This window comes from Macaca fascicularis, chromosome 7 (genome assembly GCF_037993035.2).
Source record: "Macaca fascicularis isolate 582-1 chromosome 7, T2T-MFA8v1.1".
Lineage (NCBI taxonomy): Eukaryota > Metazoa > Chordata > Mammalia > Primates > Cercopithecidae > Macaca > Macaca fascicularis.
This window is the reverse complement of record NC_088381.1, coordinates 28,036,223-28,055,788: the sequence shown is the minus strand read 5'-3', so window position 1 is coordinate 28,055,788 and position 19,566 is coordinate 28,036,223. Positions and strand designations below refer to the sequence as shown.

The following is a 19,566-nucleotide window of genomic DNA, read 5'->3' as shown; positions in this document are numbered from 1 at the left end:
GCCCAATTCACTCTTTTAAGCCAGACCGCATCATAGCTTGCTGGCCAGCCTACAGCTTTTGGTATTAAATTCTTGGTCTTTGGAATCAAGTGTCAACCCCGGATCCAGTCAGTTTTATACTGTGGGTGTTGATCACGTGGTCTGCCAGGGCTGCCCTTTCAGAAGGACTGTAAATGGGGCACTTTTCTCTAGAAAGGCCTGTGAATAAGGTGAATAATACATTTGACATGATAAAGCATAATTTTTCTATTATGTGTTGTTCAGATTGTTCCCTTTTTTATTACTTTACATAATTGTGCAATAAACTGTTATTAATACTAATTGTGATCTTTGTTTGCATGTCTGGATGTTTTCTTAGGATCAAGTCCTAAAAACAGACTAACTGAATCAAAGTACTCTATTTAAATCTCTTTATAGTCTCCTAATTCACGATACCAATTTGTTTTCCAGAAAAGCTGTATGGTTTGATGCTGTACCATACTCTTGCTCATTACTTTTTCTATTCTTTATTAAAGGCTGAAAAAAGTACATTTAGCTATCTAATGCTGAAAAGCCTTGCAATCACATATTCTGGGTTCCAAGCGATCACAGATAACTTTAGTAACTCCTCTCACTATATATATCCTGTTTTGCTCTTTTCCTCCCAGCATTCTCACTGTACTCCTTACCCTAATTTCATGGCCAAATCCACATTTTCTTTGAAGCCCTGCTCTGTATATCCCTAATCTTTGTATCAGTTTTGCTTCTAGTCAGGGCAAGAGACAGATGTACTGAAGTAAGAGCAAGGTTTATTTTAAGATACACAATAAACCATCAAGGAAGGGCAATTGAACTTCAGAGTAATTGGAAATAGAAAGCTGGTAGGTAGTATCAACTGCTTTGTCTTAGGGGTTTTATGCATTGTTTTCTCATAGGTCTTTCTTGTCTTTGGGCATCTGATCTATTTGCTTCTGAAACTTGTGAGTTCCTCTTCACGTTGCACATGATTCTTAATGATTGCCTTGTTCCTGAATGTGCATGACTTTTCAGCTCCACTCTTTCTGGTAACTCTGGGTCTTTTGGTTTAAATTTCCTTGAGTAGACTTTGATTGGCTTAGATCATCTTTTCCAGCTGGTTATTAGCCACCATCATTTCCAGATGGCTATTAGTCATTATTCTGGACCATCCTCTAATTCTGCCATCTGTGAGGAGGGAAAACGTCACAAAGTAAAGAACATACTGTGTTTGCTTACCTACAGCTCTATATAAAATAGTGCACACTGGATTATTTAATCTTTTGGAGACTTTTTGAAGCAAATTTGTGTACAGTCACAGAAATACTGTCTAAAAAAGGGGTCTCAAGTGATCTAGCTGAAATCTTTCATTTGACTGCTGAAGGAAACATCCATAGGAAGAGTGTGATGTACCCATTATTATAGTGTTAGCTCCTCTAGATTCTCAGGAATATGCTCTTTCCATCATACTGAAGGTGTTGGAAGTTTAATTACAATTTAATAGTTTAATCATATTAAGCAAATTTTTTGGGACATTTACGACCATTTCCCTCAAAATACCAACATTTAGATTAAATGGTTTTCCAGAAATTTCCAATAGTTACAAAAATAATTTGAAGTTGTCATAAATATTACCTGTTAATGTTGGTATATATGACATAATATACAATTAACTTTAAATCTTTCAAATGTGAAATGTGTTAAGAACAAATTGAGAAACAGTATTGTGGCTTGGTGTGGCGGCTCACGCTGGTAACTCACAGCACTTTAGGAGGATGAGGCCTGTAATCCCAGCGCTCCTGGCCAGATCACCTGAGCCCAGGAGTTCGAAACTAGCCTGGACAACATGATAAAATACTGTCTCTACCAAAAAATAAAAAAAATTAACAGAGTGTGGTACTTGCATCTGTGGTCCCAGCTATTTGGGAGGCTGAAGTGGGAGGATTGCTTGAGTCTGGGAGGTGGTGGGTGAAGAGAGCCAAGATTGTGCCACTGCACTCCAGCCTAGGGGACAGGGTGAGCCCTTATCTCAGAAAGAAAAAAAAAAACCCTAAACAATATTGGGTCATTTAAAAATGTTCTTTTTATTTCTTTAGAAGTAGCTATTTTAAAAAGTAGTATTTTACTTCATTATTTGTTACGAAGGCAATTGTTACATACTCCAAGCTTTTGAGAATAAATTTGAGGCTAAAAGGTGACTGTAGGTTTTTGTACATGTTGGCCAGGCCATGGGGCTGATTTTTACAGTATTGCTGTTATTTTATTTTATTTTATTTTATTTTAGAGATTTTTGACAATGAATACTTTGAATGGCTTATTCTTGACACTGACATATAAATAGTTATTAACAGTACTGACATATAAAATATAAGAGATAAGATTTTTGACTTCCACTTCTGGATCTACCTTTTATTGAGAATGTAGGCAAGCTGGAGATAGAGTTGGTTTTATAATGGTTAATTAGAGCAAATAATTATTGCGTATTTTGCTTTTCAAGGTCTCATTTTCCTTTCAGATATTACTACCACCAGTAAACAAAAAAACACATTTTTCTTCTTTATCAGAGGTATGTAAATAGACTTAGTTTGGACCAAAAGTATGTTTCTCTTTAGCTTAGTACTTAGAAGTTTGTTATAGTTCCATCTATTAGTAAATTATCAAAATTGGCGAGTTTTTTTTAGTAACATTAAATTACTCTTTTTAAAGTCTAAATTTAAAATTTTATTTTTATAAAGAAAGTTCTTTCTTTCAGGCCAGTTGCTGTTTTGGAGTAGTTAGGAAGAAATTTGAAATCATTTTGCCTTTTACCACTTACTCATAAACACTTAGAATGTTTTCTTAAGTTTTCTTCTGTTGTTTTTTTGCTGGCCATAGATTTTTGTTTTTACATATTTGTAGTCAAGCTCTGTCTTATGTTTCCCTCAACATACCACCCACAGCTTTGCTTTTTTCTACTGCTACTTGGTTAGATTTTGTTAATTTTGCTTTTTCTGATACAAGTTGTTTCTAAGAGGAACGGTCCCTTTGATTACCACACAAGCAGTTGTTATTAGGTTATTTCCAACATTTCCGTACTCATCATTGACTTATGTTAAACTTTTTTGCTCTAAGCTTTCTTCATGCTGTTTAGTTCCTTTTTCATGTGTTTATTTTGCTTATTCAGCACTCTCGAGTGGACTTTGGGCAGTTAGAATAACTGAATCATATCAGTAAAGTGTGTTCTCAATCATGTGGACAAAAGAACTTACTCAAATGCTACCCCTTCCCTGCTTTTCTTACTGTAGTGTGAACTTATATCTCAATGGTCGGAGTTTTATTTATCTTGGAATTGGCGGTGCCTGGTGGTGGGTGGGAGTTAATAATGGTAAGGGTTTGTAGGTGTGAAAAATTGCAGAAAGACAAATGGACCAATAATATGAATAGTCAGTTTACAGAGAAAGAAATATAAATGGCTGATAAATATATGAAAAGATGCTTATCTTCTAATAAAAATACATATTAGAACAGGGAGATGTCAGGTTTTGTTGGAATGGAAAGATTAAAACATTTGATAATGACTGGGGTTAGTGAGTAACTGGAGAAATAGGTACTTTTATATACCTTTGGGCTATAATCTTTTTGGAAGACAATTTGCAGTTGCAATTAATTTTAATCACTGATCCAGCATATTATATCTTAGAATTTATCCTGTAGGGATTCTTGGACACATACACATATATCATCTATGCATACATGTTCATCGAAGCATTGTTTGAAATAGTAAAAGACTGGAAACAACCAAAATTATGGCAAAGCCACAACATGAAATATTAATACTGTGCAACTATTAAGAAGAATGAAGTAATTTCCTCTGTGCTGATGTAGAAAGTTCTTCAAGATGCATTGTTAACTAAGTGGAAAAGAAGTGGCAGAATTGTGTATAGCATGATCCCATTTATGTTAAAAGAAGATTTATAAAAGATATACTTTTATATATTGAACATTTCAGGAAGAGTTCATAGGTAATTATTAAGTAATTGCTTCCTGGGAATGAGGAGGGGTGGGGTAAGAAGGGTGAACAGGATGAGAAGATGACTTCATTTTCTTATATTTAATTTTAAAATTTAGTAAATGTGTTATTTCCTCTATGAAAAAGAAAATCTTGTTACTGAAAACATTAAAATTAAACATTTTATGTGCCTTATTTACCTTGTACATGATTTCAATGGATATGTGACTTGTGAAATTTCTTGCTTAATCAGGAATGTATTTAATAAGGAAACCTATTTGTCCTTTTAGAAATTAATAATTCTGAGAGTATCATAAAGAGCTAGGATTTTAATTAGGTAACTAAAATGGAGAGAAGGAATGGGTGTTTTCTGGGAAATCTTTGTTAATCTGGGTTTTGTCCTCTTGGTTGTAAGATTTTTCGTATGTCAACATTGGCCTCTTAAGACTCTTTCTGTAAGATCTCTTGGTGCAACCAAGTAACCATCAAAGCCCAGACAACCGTGTCTTCTTATTAGTTTTTTTGTTTATGAGCAAAGATACAGCAGAAGTGAAGAATTGAAATGTAATTAACCAATAAAGAGCAAAAAATTTGAGCAACAGAAGACAAAACAATAGAAAAATGTCATTAGTGAAGTGGAAAAAACAGTAAAGAGGGCTGAGTTTGAATTATAGTCATGTATTTACCTTGTGACTTAGAAATTTGATTAAATCCTGTGAAATTCCGATTTCAAAAATATTAAAGTGGGATTAATAACCAACTTCTAGGACTGTTGCAGTCTTGAAAGAAAGATTAGGAATATAGAATGAAAATAGTATAATATCCTTCACCCAGTAGGTTTTTAATAAATGGTATCTCCTTCTTGTAATTATTTTTCTCTCTCTCTTTTTTTTTATACTTTATGTTCTAGGGTACATGTGCACAACGTGCAGGTTTGTTACATTTGTATACCTGTGCCATGTTGGTGTGCTGCACCCATTAACTCGTCATTTACATTAGGTATATCTCCTAATGCTATCCATCCCTGCTCCCCCTATCCCACAACAGGCCCCGGTGTGTGATGTTCCCCTTCCTGTGTCCTGGTGATCTCATTGTTCAATTCCCATCTGTGAGTGAGAGAACATGCGGTGTTTGGTTTTCTGTTCTTGTGATAGTTTGCTGAGAATGATGGTTTCCAGCTGCATCCATGTCCCTACAAAGGATACGAACTCATCCTTTTTTATGGCTGCATAGTATTCCATGGTGTATATGTGCCACATTTTCTTAATCTAGTCTGTCATTGATGGACATTTGGGTTGGTTCCAAGTCTTTGCTATTGTGAATAGTGCTGCAGTAAACATATGTGTGCATGTGTCTTTATAGCAGCATGATTTATAATTCTTTGGGTATATACCCAGTAATGGGATGGCTAGGTCAAATGGTATTTCTAGTTCTAAATCCTTGAGGAATCGCCACACTGTTTTCCACAATGGTTGAACTAGTTTACAGTCCCATCAACAGTGTAAAAGTGTTCCTATTTCTCCACATCCTCTCCAGCACCTGTTGTTTCCTGACTTTTTAATGATTGCCATTCTAACTGGTATGAGATGGTATCTCATTGTAGTTTTGATTTGCATTTCTCTGATGGCTAGTGATGATGAGCATTTTTTCATGTGTCTGTTGGCTGCATAAATGTCTTCTTTTGAGAAGTGTCTGTTCATATCCTTTGCCCACTTTTTGCTGGGGTTGTTTGCTTTTTCCTTGTAAATTTGTTTGAGTTCTTTGTAGGTGCTGGGTATTAGCCCTTTGTCAGATGAGTAGATTGCAAAAATTTTCTCCCATTCTGTAGGTTGCCTATCCACTCTGATGGTAGTTTCTTTTGCTGTGCAGAAGCTCTTTAGTTTAATTAGATCCCATTTGTCAATTTTGGCTTTTGTTGCCATTGCTTTTGGTGTTTTAGTCATGAAGTCCTTGCCAATGCCTATATCCTGAATGGTATTGCCTAGGTTTTCTTCTAGGGTTTTTATGGTTTTAGGTCTAACATTTAAGTCTCTAATCCATCTTGAATTAATTTTCGTATAAGGAGTAAGGAAGGGATCCAGTTTCAACTTTCTACTTATGGCTAGCCAGTTTTTCCAGCACCGTTTATTAAATAGGGAATCCTTTCCCCATTTCTTGTTTTTGTCAGGTTTGTCAAAGATCAGATGGTTGTAGATGTGTGGTATTATTTCTGAGGGCTCTGTTCTGTTCCATTGGTCTATATCTCTGTTTTGGTACCAGTACCATGCTGTTTTGGTTGCTGTAGCCTTGTAGTATAGTTTGAATTCAGGTATCCAGCTTTGTTATTTTGACTTAGGATTGCCGTGGCAATGTGGGCTCTTTTTCAGTCCCATATGAACTTTAAAGTAGTTTTTTCCAATTCTGTGAAGAAAGTCATTGGTAGCTTAATGGGGATGTCATTGAATCTATAAATTACCTTGGGCAGTATGGCCATTTTCACGATACTGATTCTTGCTATCCATGAGCATGGAATGTTCTTCCATTTGTTTGTGTCCTCTTTTATTTCATCAAGCAGTGGTTTGTAGTTCTCCTTGAAGAGGTCCTTCACATGCCTTGTAAGTTGGATTCCTAGGTATTTTATTCTCTTTGAAGTAATTGTGAATGGGAGTCCATTCATGATTTGGCTCTCTGTTTGTTATTGGTGTATAAGAATGCTTGTGATTTTTACACACTGATTCTGTATCCTGAGACTTTGCTGAATTTGCTTATCGGCTTGAGGAGATTTTGGGTTGAGATGATGGGGTTTTCCAAATATGCAATCATGTCATCTGCAAACAGGGACAATTTGACTTCTTCTTTTCCTAACTGAATACCCTTGATTTCTTTCTCTTGCCTGATTGCCCTAGCCAGAACTTCTAACACTATGTTGAGTAGGTTTTCTAACTCTTAATAAGATGTGCCTTCTTCTGTAGAAAAGTAGACATATTGACAGTGATCAAAACTCACTCCCAGGGAGAGGTGGGAGTTTAATAGTAACACTCTTGATATAGTATTCTTGGGAAGATTATAGTACTTCGTTAAACCTGTCAACATGCTTAATACACCTTCATTTATCAGGGTTTTTTTTTTTTTTTTTTTTGGTTTTTGAAGTTTAGACACATACCAGTAGTTATCAATGATCTCAAACTTTGACCCTGTAACTTCCAGGATGTTAAAACATCCAACTATTCTATAGTAAATGGCAATGTAATTAATCTATTGTATGCTGTAGTTTCATAGGAAATGTGGTCATGTTTGTTTAAGGTTTTTAAAAGTTTTCATTTTGTTACTCTCCACTTCAATTTATCTGAGACATAAAGGAAATTTGAGAAATTAGAAGTGTTTGTGGGATTAGAGTATTAGTTTTCTTTTCTGAAAATAATGTAGTTAAGACAATTATATATAAAACTAAAGTTAGAGAAGACTGAGTGAGTGTGTTATGCCTCTTCATACTGCATATTAAAAGTCCTCTTAACATGTCTAATACTCCTTATCAGTGCTTTTTTTGTCTTTTAAATTTAGACGCATCTGTCAGTAGTTGTCAGTGATCCCAAAGTTTGCATTGTTCATGAGGACATTAAACCCTCTAGAGCAGCGGTCTCCAACCTTTTTGGCACCAAGGACTGGTTTTGTGGAAGACAGTTTTTCTACAGCGAGTGGTGAGGGAGAGGTATGGTTTCGGGGTGATTCAAGCACATTATGTTTATCACTAGATTCTTATAAGGAGCATGCAACCTAGGTCCCTAGCATGTGCAGTTTGTAATAGGGCTTGCGTTCCTATGAGAGTCTAATGCCACCACTGATCTGACAGAAGGTGGAGCTCAGGCAGTAATGCTCACTCACTCACTGCTCACCTCCTACTCTGAGGCCCAGTTCCTCATAGGCCATGGACTGGTGGTAGGAATCGGGGGCCCCTGCTCTAAAGAAAGCAGCAATATCTTTATTGTGGTAATAATACCACAGCAAAGAAAAGAAACACATTCACACAACTTTAAATACAATTTTTAGGAGTTCAGAGACCTACTGAGGCCATCTGTGACTACGTCTATTAGACTTCAGGTTGAAAACTTTTAGTTTCAATGTTCAAAGCAGAGAATACTTTTCTCTTTCCTAATAGGATGGATTTGGTCTCTAAGAATAGGATTATAACAAGTGAGGGTTAATATTTTTAAAGTTTTATTTTGGATGTAACAGCTTATGCTACAGAATTATCTCTTAGTTATGAATTACTAATATCAGCTAATCATTATCATCCGTTTAGTACTTTTATAAAACAAATCCTCCCACATGAATGGAAGGAAAACAGTTTTTCTAAGACCCTTCCTCTTTTCTTGGGCCTTCTCTGTGCGTAGGGACTGAACCATATCCTTGATTTCTAGATAAAGTGTTTTATAGGTCAGTACTGTTCGAAGAGCAGGACACTGGTATATTGTGCTCTGGCATAGGTCAGCTCTACAAAGAATCCAAGGAGGGATAATCCAGTCAAGCGATTCCATTTCTCCAGAAAAGGCTTGCTGTCCTTTTCCTTGCCTCTCTATAATAATCCTGTGACCTGTCTCCCACATGTGAAGAAGTTAGTTTACTAACTTTACTAACTTAGCTTAGTCAGAAGTATTTCATTTATCTAACACAAAGGAGCCCACATCCATACTCTCTGGGGTCAATTTAGTATTTACTTATAGTCTTAACGAGCACCCTTTTTTCCTCCTGCACTATACATTCTTCCTCTGGTAATACTGGATTCTGAAAAAGAATGGAACAAAATCACTTTTGATCTGTCTAAAATTGAGAGAATGGGAATCTTTTGAGTAAATTATCGCTTTTGTGTAAACTGTTGGTCTTTACAGAATGCTTATTCTGTGCTCCATGATGTGGTAAATTAATTGGGATTACAAAGATGAACAGACTCCTTCTAGCACCAACAAGATCTTCATGGACTAGAGGTAGGGCAGTGCAGTGGAAACAGCAGGAACTTTACTGTGAAGCAAATGAATCCTCATTCTGTGAACTAGGGGAAATTACTTATCCTTTCTGGGCTTCAGTTTCTCCGTCTTCAAAAGCAGGCCTGTGAAGATAATGATAATTTTTGTAAAGATCCTAGCAAAACAGCTTGATCATAGTAGGTATTCAGTAAATGGTAAATTATAAGGAAGGCTTAGGTAGATTCTCTTCTAGTAGAACTTCTACATTTGTTGATACTGTTAGCTGAAAAATCAGTCAAAATCTCTCCCTCTTTTCTTAAGCTTATGAGGATAGGTTGGCCAAATTGTTAGCAACAAGACAGTGTCAGTGTTTCAACTCCATGTTCTTTGACTAAGTTTCTAAGTGCTTAGACTTCTGGAGCCAGACATTCGGTTAGAAAGACTTAATAATTTATTACACAGCTATTGATTGAGAGCTGCTTATGTGCTAGGTGTTGGAACTACAGTGGTAAACAAGGACAAGGTGAGGTCCTTGCTCTGATGAACCATTCAGTATAGTGAGAACCAGACAGACATTAAACATGCCTTAAAGCCGTTAAAATCTCATGGGCCCTCAATTACAGAATACACGTGATTCAGTACTGACTGATTATATGAGTCCCTTTTTCTTCCACACTTGGGTTATTTATGCATTAGACTCTTTGGAAAATGCCCCTGTGCACTTTTTCAAGCTGTTAGTGTGCAATAGTTTAAGAGATTCCATTCTAGCATTAATCATGGTTATTATATAAAATGGTAGGCATTGCCTAACTCTGGTTCAACAGGAAACTAGCACCAGACATACGTTGTTCCATTTTGATGGGAATTACTAGTTTGGTAGGGGGGTTGAAACCATTCTAAACCTGTGGTCTTTAAACTTTCTATTTTTTTCCTTTTCTTGAGACAGGGTCTCACTTAGTCACCCAGGCTGGAGTGCAGTGGTGCAATCATAGCTCATTTCAGCCTTGACTTCCTGGGCTTAAGTGATCCTCTCATCTCAGTTTCCTAGGTAGCTGGGACTGCAGGCATGTGACACCATGCTAAGCTAATTTTTTGATGTTCTATAGAGATGAAGTCTCACTGTGTGTCCCAGGCTATTCGTGGACTCCTGGGCTCAAGTGATCCTCCTGCCTTGGCCTCCCAAAGTGTTGGGATTACAGGCATGGGCCACTGTACCCAACCTCTTAACCTTTGGTAGCTGTATAGTATTCCAATGTAATTCAGTAATTTATTTAACTACTCCTCACTGATGAGTGGTATAATTATTTTCAGTTTTTGCTACTATAAATACTGAGGCACTGAATGTCCTACATATATTTTGGCAAACTTTTATACATATATGTATATAAGTAGGGCAAAATAGGGACTATTAGGGTAAAATAGGGAATATTTGATCAAAAGGTATATTGTATTTAAGATTTTGATAGATATTGCCAAATTATTTTATCCATGCAGATTTTAATTTAAAGTCTGGAGTGGGACCGAGCAATCTGTGTTTTTGACAAGTTTCCTAGGTGATTTTGATGCCTCCAATTTGAACTATTGCCGGATCAGAAAAATGGAGTATAGTACACATCCTCTGGAAAACATCAGGCAATTATGGTTATCTAGGGAAGAGTAAAAAGCCTTTTCAGTGACTGAGCTGTAAGAGTGAATTTATCTTAAGTAGCAATTGCTAGGGATGGCCCATCTTTAGAGAAACAAAGTGTACTAATATTTATCTGGAATGCTTTATGTCTTTTTGATATATAATGTAGGGAAAAGAATGTAAAAATTGTAAGGACCTGAGTTTGAACACTTTGCATTTAGTAACTGTAATCTTGGGCAAATTAATGAACTTGAATTTTTCTTTATATAATGATAATATCTACCTTCCAGGTTTGTTGCAAAGATTAAAGAGAGAATGATACAACACTTGTTGAGTACCTCTTCTGTCTTCTAGTATTTTATGGCTATCTCTGTCGTGGCAGTTTGTCATTTAGCTTTAATTAGTAATTTACCTAGTCATCTCCCCATTAGAGTAACTGGGACCATGTCTTGTACTTTAGTGTTCCCAGTCACTAGCCCAGACTTGAGACTTGGTGCACTATTCTGTTACTTAAATGACTATGTACATTTTCCATTTTAGTGTTCATAAGTATCCTAAGAGACAAGTATTATTTGCTTCATTTTACCATGAGGAAATGCTCAGGGAACTTAAATAACTTTCTTAAGATAGCGCAGCATGGCATAACCAAAATTGAAAACTGTGTGTATGATTTCAAACTAGATAAAGTCTGTGCTTTTTCCATGAATCCACTTTGCTGAGATAATGACATAAGGCATGTTGGAAATTTTGAAATTGCTACTCAAGTGTAAGATGATTTTTGTTATTTTAATACTATACTTTAAAAATCAGCATGGTGATTGAAACATTTCTTCTGCATATACTCAGTATTCTTCAGTTTGGCTTTCGTGAATTCATGGTATAACCAAGTCTGCCTTGTCTGTAAGAATGTAAGTGATCATTTCCTCTTGCGAGTGATTTTTCTCTATTTTTCTTGCTTAAAATTCTGTCTTTGCTTTTCTTTTGGTGAACTTTTTGATTTTTATAAACACATGGTTTAAGATGTTTTATATAGTGGTTACGGCAGGATTTTGGTAACACTGGAAGTTTTAGTAGAAGTAATGTTGTCTTCCTGTCTGGTCTTTATCTTCATTTCCGTCTTTCATTAGCAGCCTTATATGGACCCCTTCAGGGCATGGGTCACTGATTCGGATGTCATCACATGTCAGCCCTGCTATTGGATATCTCTATTTTGTAGGTCATAACCACATTGCTTAAGGGTGTGGAAGCAGAGAGGAAAATACCATTTCATAAGTTTTATGTTTATCTTGCTTTTAATGGCGCTTTTCTTTTGAGAATTGGGTTGTTAGGTTGTTTTGAATATTTAATCATAAATAGTTGGGAAGAAAAAGAAAAATGTCCCCACTCTCTGACCCTTATGTCATAAAATTCACAACGTTGCAAAACAGGAATAGCATACAGCAAGAAGTGTTGCAATAGGAAGAAATGTGTGGTTTTACTTATTAGAGTTGGACATGGGAATTTTCCCAACAATTTCTGTTTTGTAGTCTATTTCCAGACCATATAGGGATATTTGCCCAATATTCTATATAAATTTGTTCATTTTATGTTTTATTTGACTTTTTTTTTTTTTACCTTTGGTAAAACAACTTTGGGTTGGTTTCCTTTCTCCCTCAGGCCTGATGATGTTGGGGATGGATGGTGGATGTTGGAGGCAGGCTGCGTTATGGATTCATTTGAGTCATTGATGCATTTAAGTTTAGCCATTGCCTTAGTACATGTAATTCTGCCTTTGTTGTTCATGTCTACTTCACTAGCTCTTTAAGGCATGTGGAATTGTGTTGGAAAATGCATGCCTGATTTCCATCTTGATGTTTCTAAAGTCTGGTTTGAACCCTGGGAACACAGTTGCAGTCTTCAATGTCTTAGTATTTTTAGATGGAGCTTTTATACTTTAGGGTTTACTGAGATGAACTTTGGAGAGAAAGTCTAAACAGAATAATTTATGACCTGCAGGAACAGAGGATGTCATGTTTAAGAACTGGAAGAACCCTTTTCCTGTTAGTAACAGTTGTTGAATGATAATGCATGGAGTGTCATCAGTTTTTTTCATGTGATTTTTAATGTTCTTATTTAGAAATTGATATTCTTATATTAACTATTTTGGAAAATGTCCCAAGGTATACTTTATAATGGCAATAAAATCTAAGATAAAATATTATGTAATAAGGTTTCAAAAGTTATGTATCTTATATATTGTAAAACTTTTTTTTTTTTTAGGCATATGGATCAGGCTGTGATATTGTTATTTTGGCAAATGACTTTGAATGTGTACAGATCATTCCTGGTGCTAAGCATGGAAACATCCAAGTCAGCTGTGTGGAGTGTTCTAACCAACAAGGAAGAGTAAGGGATTTAATTTCTTTACTAAATGTCATTTAAAAATGTGTTTAATAATCTCAGAATATTCTCATCCTTTTATGCAAAGCTTGTCTAAAATTTCTTATGTATTGCTTGGGTGGCTGTTAATAGAAGTTGTAAAGCGATAGGTTTATACAGATTGTAAAGTGCCATTAAACTGATAATTTGACAGTTGTTCTACAGCGGTATGTATACTGTCTTCAAAGATCTGTAGGCCTTACAATCCTGTGCATACTGACGTTCTGCCAGTTACTACTTCTAGCAGCCATTAAGCCAGTAAGGGGAAGTAAACTTTTATCTTCTCTACCTAGCACCCCTTATATCCCTCATACTATAACATCAAAGTTGTATTAAGAAATTCTGCAAGTTGTTAATGTCTAATATCATGCTTGTCATATAGGAAGAGATTTGTAAAATCTGTTAGCATAATGAAACTTTTTTTGTTGAGTGAAGAGTCTTATAGTTCATTCAGGCTTTAAAACAGACGGTTTATTTTGAAATAGTTAAAATTTCATCATATGTACCTCTCCCACAATTTTCAAACATAATGTACATCAAATTTTGGTTGCATGTCAATATGGCATGTTTGCTGTATACTCCAGCAATTCAGTAAGGCCAATTTTATGTAGCCGAGTTGAATGTCTCTACAAGAACAGAGAAATAAGATTTTTACCTATAGTCATTGTAATAGTTTAAACTATTGTAGTGTTCTAGAAATTGTTCTTTATTGGGTAACAAATTTGGTCAAGGATGTGTTAAATCAGAATATTCATGTTGATAAATAGTAATCATACAAATTTATACTGAATGGTAAATTATGGTTACTTTATTATACCATTTATCCTGCCCTATCCTACTGCCCATATCAAGCCATAATATTTGTGTAAATGTACCAGTACTTGACAGTTCAGTGATACATTTGACCTAGTATTGGAACACTGGATTTCCTGGTGTTTCCTGATACTCGTTTCTTGCTTTTCTAATTTTCCCCCCAGGTACTCCCCACCCTCAAGCATTGCTTACACTTATTTTAGAAAACACGGAGAGTGTCAGGTTTCTCTCATTTTTTGTTGCTCTTCTCTCTAGGCCAAGCAAGGTAGCTTAAGCCTGCCTAAAGTTGTATGATAGTTGTCAGAGGTGAATTTTAGTAAATAGCTCAAGTGCGGGTGATAATCGCAATGAACACATTCTCTGGGAGTAAAATTTTTTAAAAAGGTATATAAGACATTGGTATTCATACCATGGGAAACAGAGCAACTTGTGTTACTACTTTTCTTGAGCTGGTTTAATGTAAATAAGGCAAAATTGTAGTATCTTTATTGTCTTTGTTGACATCTTCCTTTAGCTTTTATCCCCCAGTTCTTGTGGTGATAACTTTCACATTTGTGACTTTGTATTAGTCTGTTATAAGCATTCATTCATTCATTGACATGTTGAATGGAATCATTACAGCACTTTTTGCATGTTATTTGAAGTAGCTTTCTGTTGTGGATTATGATTTTTCTTGGAAAGAATGTTAGATGTTAGGTAAGAGTTAAAATCACTTTTTGGCATGACAGTGCCTTAAAAATCACAGGGGATATTTTTGGCAGACCTTAAAAGAATATATACCTAATGAAGTTTTAAAGGTTAACTGGGGTGCAGAGGTGTCAGAAAGGATGGTTTTTGGTCTGTGCCCTGTAGGTAATTCCATCTTACCAAGAGGAGGATGAACTTGGAACTAGCCTTCAAGAAATTATTGGAAAACAGGCTCTGGTAGTTTCTAGGAACAGAGGGATTTATATATTTTCTTATCAGGTATGTGACATGGGACAAAATCCTCCTGGTCCCTAAATTTCTTGCTTCAGTCCTCTGGAGATGTCTTCTTCAGCTCTTTCCCCAGGTGCAGTGTATGGCTCCCTGACTTCTTCTTGGCCTGTTTTTTCTATTCCTTCCTCTACATGGTGTCCCAATTGGTATTTTCTGTTTGATGGTATAATTAGGCCATTTTATTTGAAATATTTTTAAGACCTGTTATTAATTGATGCTTTTCTCATGGATTTTATATTATTTTCACTGGATTATAAAGTTTCTGACAAAGATGTGTGCTTTTGAAATGTATTTTTAATAGTTGTTTTTATATTAAAAATAAAATTCTTATGAAAAATGTGATTTTTAAAAATGTGCATATATATATTTTTATTATACTTTTTAAGTTCTGGGGCACATGTGCAGAACGTGTAAGTTTGTTACATAGATATACACATGCCATGGTGGTTTGCTGCACCCATCAACCCATCATCTACATTAGGTATTTCTCCTAAGGCTATCCCTTCTCTAGGCCCCCTACCCCCTGACAGGCCCTGGTGTGTGATATTCCCCTCCCAGTGTCCATGTGTTCTCATTGTTCAACTCCCACTTATGAGTGAGAACATACAGTGTTTGCTTTTCTGTTCGTGTGTTAGTTTGCTGAGAAAATGGTTTCCAGCTTCATCCATGTCCCTTCAAAGGACATGAACTCATCCTTTTTTATGACTGCATAGTATTCCATGGTGTATATGTGCCACATTTTCTTTATCCAGTCTGTCATTGATGGGCATTTGGGCAGATTCCAAGTCTTTGCTATTGTGAATAGTGCCACAGTAAACATACATGTGCATGTGTCTTTACAGTAGAATGATTTATAATCCTTTGGGTATATACCCCATAATGGGATTGCTGGGTCAAATGGTATTTCTGGTTCTAGATCCTGGAGTAATCGCCACACTGTCTTCCACAATGGTTGAACTAATTTGCACTCCCACCAACAGTGTAAAAGCGTTCCTATTTCTCCACATCCTCTCCAGCATCTGTTGTTTCCTGACTTTTTAATGATCACCATTCTAACTGGTGTGAGGATGGTATCTCATTGTGGTTTTGATTTGCATTTCTCTAATGCCCAGTGATGATGAGCATTTTTTTTTCGTATGTTTATTGCTTATGAGCTTAAGGAGATTTTGGGCTGAGATGATGGGGTTTTCTAAATATACAATCGTGTCATCTGCAAACAGAGACAATTTGACTTCCTCTTTTCCTTATTGAATACCCTTTATTTATTTCTCCTGCCTGATTGCCCTGGCCAGAACTTCCAATATCATGTTGAATAGGAGTGTTGAGAGAGGGCATCCTTGTCTTGTACTGGTTTGCAAAGGGAATGCTTCCTGTTTTTGCCCATTCAGTATGATATTGGCTGTGGGTTTGTCATAAAAAGCTCTTATTATTTTGAGATACGTTCCATCAATGCCTAGTTTATTGAGAGTTTTTAGCATGAAGGGCTGTTGAATTTTGTCAAAGGCCTTTTCTGCATCTATTGAGATAATCATGTGGGTTTTGTCATTGGTTCTCTTTATGTGATGGATTACATTTATTGATTTGTGTATGTTGGAACAGCCTCGCATCCCAGGGATGAAGCCAACTTGATCGTAATGGACAAGCTTTTTGATGTGCTGCTGGATTTGGTATGCCAGTATTTTATTGAGGATTTTTGCATCAATGTTTATCAGCCATATTGGCGCAAAATTTTCTTTTCTGGTTGTGTCTTTGCCAGGTTTTGGTATCAGGATGATGCTGGCCTCATAAAATGAGTTAGGGAGGATTCCCTCTTTTTTTATTGTTTGGAATAGTTTCAGAAGGAATGGTACCAGCTCCTTTTTGTACCTCTGGTAGAATTTGGCTGTGAATCCGTCTGGTCCTGGACTTTTTTTGGTTGGTAGGCTATTAATTACTGCCTCAATTTCAGAACTTGTTATTGGTCTATTCAGGGATTCAGCTTCTTCCTGGTTTAGTCTTGGGAGGGTGTATGTGTCCAGGAATTTATCCATTTCTTCAAGATTTTCTAGTTTATCTGTGTAGAGGTGTTCATAATATTCTCTGATGGTAGTTTGTGTTTCTGTGGGATCGCTGGTGATATCCTCTTTATCATTTTTTAATGTGTCTATTTGATTCTTTTCTGTTTATTAGTCTGTCTAGCAGTCTATGTATTTTGTATTTTGTTAATCTTTTCAAAAACCAGTTCCTGGATTCATTGATTTTTTTGAAGGGTTTTTTGTGTCTCTATCTCCTTCAGTTCTGCTCTGATCTTAGTTATTTCTTGTCTTCTGCTAGCTTTTGAATATGTTTGCTCTTGCTTCTCTAGTTCTTTTAATTGTGATGTTAGTGTGACGATTTTAGATCTTTCTTGCTTTCTCTTGTGGGCATTTAGTGGTATAAATTTCCCTCTACACACTGCTTTAAATGTGTCCCAGAGATTCTGGTATGTTGTGTCTTTGTTGTCATTGGTTTCAGAGAACATCTTTATTTCTGCCTTCATTTTGTTATTTACCCAGTAGTCATTCAGGAGCAGGTTGTTCAGTTTCTATGTAGTTGTGAGATTTTGAGTAAGTTTCGTAATCCTGAGATCTGATTTGATTGCACTGTGGTCTGAGAGACTCTTTGTTATGATTTCCATTCTTTTGCATTTGCTGAGGAGTGTTTTACTTCCAATTATGTGGTCAGTTTTAGAATAAGTGTGATGTGGTGCTGAGAATAATGTATACTCTGTTGATTTGGTGTGGAGAGTTCTGTAGATGTCTATTAGGTCTACTTGGTGCAGAGCTGAGTTCAAGCCCTGGTATCCTTGTTATTTTCTGTCTTATTGATCTGTCTAATATTGCCAGTGGAGTGTTAAAGTCTCCCACTATTATCGTTTGGGAGTCTAAGTCTCTTTGTAGGTGTTTAAGAACTTGCTTTATGAATCTGGGTGCCCCTGCATTGGGTGCATATATATTTAGGATAGTTAGCTCTTCTTGTTGAATTGATCCCTTTGCCATTATGAAATGCCATTCTTTGTCTCTTTTGATCTTTGTTGGTTTAAAGTCTGTTTTATCAGAGACTATGATTGCCATCCCTTCTTTTTTTTTTGGTTTCTATTTTCTTGGTAAATATTCCTCCATCCCTTTATTTTGAGCCTATATGCTTCTCTGCATGTGAGATGGGTCTCCTGAATACAGCACACTGATAGATCTTGACTCTTTATCCAGTTTGCCAGTCTGTGTCTTTTAATTGGGGCATTTAGCTCGTTTACATTTAAGGTTAGTATTGTGATGTGTGAATTTGATCCTGTCATTATGATGCTAGCTGATTATTTTGCCTGTTGGTTGATGTAGTTTTTTCATAGCATTGATGGTCTTTAAAATTTGGTATGTTTTTGCAGTGGCTGGTACCAGTTGTTCCTTTCCATGTTTAGTGCTTCCTTCAGGAGCTCTTGTAAGGCAGGCTTGGTGGTGACAAAATCTCTCAGCATTTGCTTGTCTGTAAAGGATTTTATTTCTCCTTTGCTTAAGAAACTTAGTTTGGCTGGATATGAAATTCGGGTTGAAAATTCTTCTCTTTAAGAATGTTAAATATTGGCCCCCACTGTCTTCTGGCTTGTAGAGTTTCTTCCCAGAGATCTGCTGTAAGTCTGATGGGCTTCCTTTTGTGGGTAAGCCGACCTTTTCTGTGGCTGCCCTTAACATTTTTTCCTTCATTTCAACCGTGGTTAATCTGACAATTATGTGTGTTGGGGTTGCTCTTCTCGAGGAATATCTTTGTGGTGTTCTCTGTATTTCCTCAATTTGAATGTTGGCCTGTCTTTCTAGGTTGGGGAAGCTCTGCTGGATAATATCCTGAAGAGTGTTTTCCAACTTGGTTCCATTCTCCCCGTCACTTTCAGGTACACCAATCAAACGTAGATTTTGTCTTTTCACATAGTCCCATATTTCTTGAAGGCTTTGTTCATTTCTTTTCACTCTTTATTCTCTAATCTTGTCTTCTCGCTTTATTTCATTGAGTCGATCTTTAATCTCTGATACCCTTTCTTCCACTTGACCGATTCAGCTATTGATAACTTGTGTATATTTCATGAAGTTCTCATGCTGTGTTTTTCCACTCCATCGGGTCATTTATGTTCCTTTCTAAGCTGGTTATTCTAGTTAGCAATTCGTCTAACCTTTTTTGAAGGTTCTTAGCTTCCTTGTATTGGTTTAGAATATGCTCCTTTAGCTTGGAGGAGTTTGTTACTACCCACCTTCTGAAGCCTACTTCTGTCAATTTGTCATTCTCCATCCAGTTTTGTTCCCTTGCTGGCGAGGAGTTGTGATTCTTTGGAGGAGAAGAGGTGTTTTGGTTTTGGGAATTTTCAGCCTTTTTGCACTGGTTTCTCCCCATCTTCATGGATTTATCTACCTTTTTTTTTTTGATGTTGGTGATGTTGATAGTCTTCCTTTCTGTTAGTTAGTTTTCCTTCTAACAGTCGGGCCCCTCTGCTGCAGGTCTGCTGAAGTTTGCTGGAGGTCCACTCCAGACCCTGTTTGCCTGGGTATCACCAGTGGAGGCTGCAGAACAACAAAGATTGCTGCCTGTTTCTTCCTCTGGGAGATGCTAGGCAGAGCTATCCTGTAGGAGGTGTCTGTTGGCCCCTACTGGGAGGTGTCTCCCAGTCTGGATACACGGGGGGTCAGGGACCCACTTGAGGAGGCAGTCTGTCCTGTATCAGAGCTCGAATGCTGCACTGGGAGAACTGCTGCTCTCTTTAGAGCTGTCAGGCAGGGACGTTTAAGTCTGCTGAAGCTGCACCCACA

At 36.6% G+C, this 19,566-nt stretch overlaps 1 protein-coding gene across 13 annotated transcripts in view; it reads left to right on the top strand.

The window, feature by feature from the left end:
• DMXL2 (Dmx like 2) overlaps positions 1–19,566 on the top strand; it is a 173,181-nt gene that overhangs the window by 25,505 nt on the left and 128,110 nt on the right. For 9 of the 13 annotated variants that reach the window (XR_012414972.1, XR_012414973.1, XR_012414971.1 and 6 more), the window contains exons 2-3: positions 12,809–12,934; positions 14,633–14,746. Coding sequence is in view for 9 of the 13 variants with exons in the window: in XM_065547932.1 (XP_065404004.1) it covers positions 12,809–12,934; positions 14,633–14,746 (240 nt within the window). In the remaining 4 variants the exon portion in view is untranslated. The remainder of the gene's footprint in view (positions 1–12,808; positions 12,935–14,632; positions 14,747–19,566) is intronic. The other 4 variants (XM_005559563.4, XM_005559561.4, XM_005559562.4 and 1 more) reach the window with 1 other exon arrangement.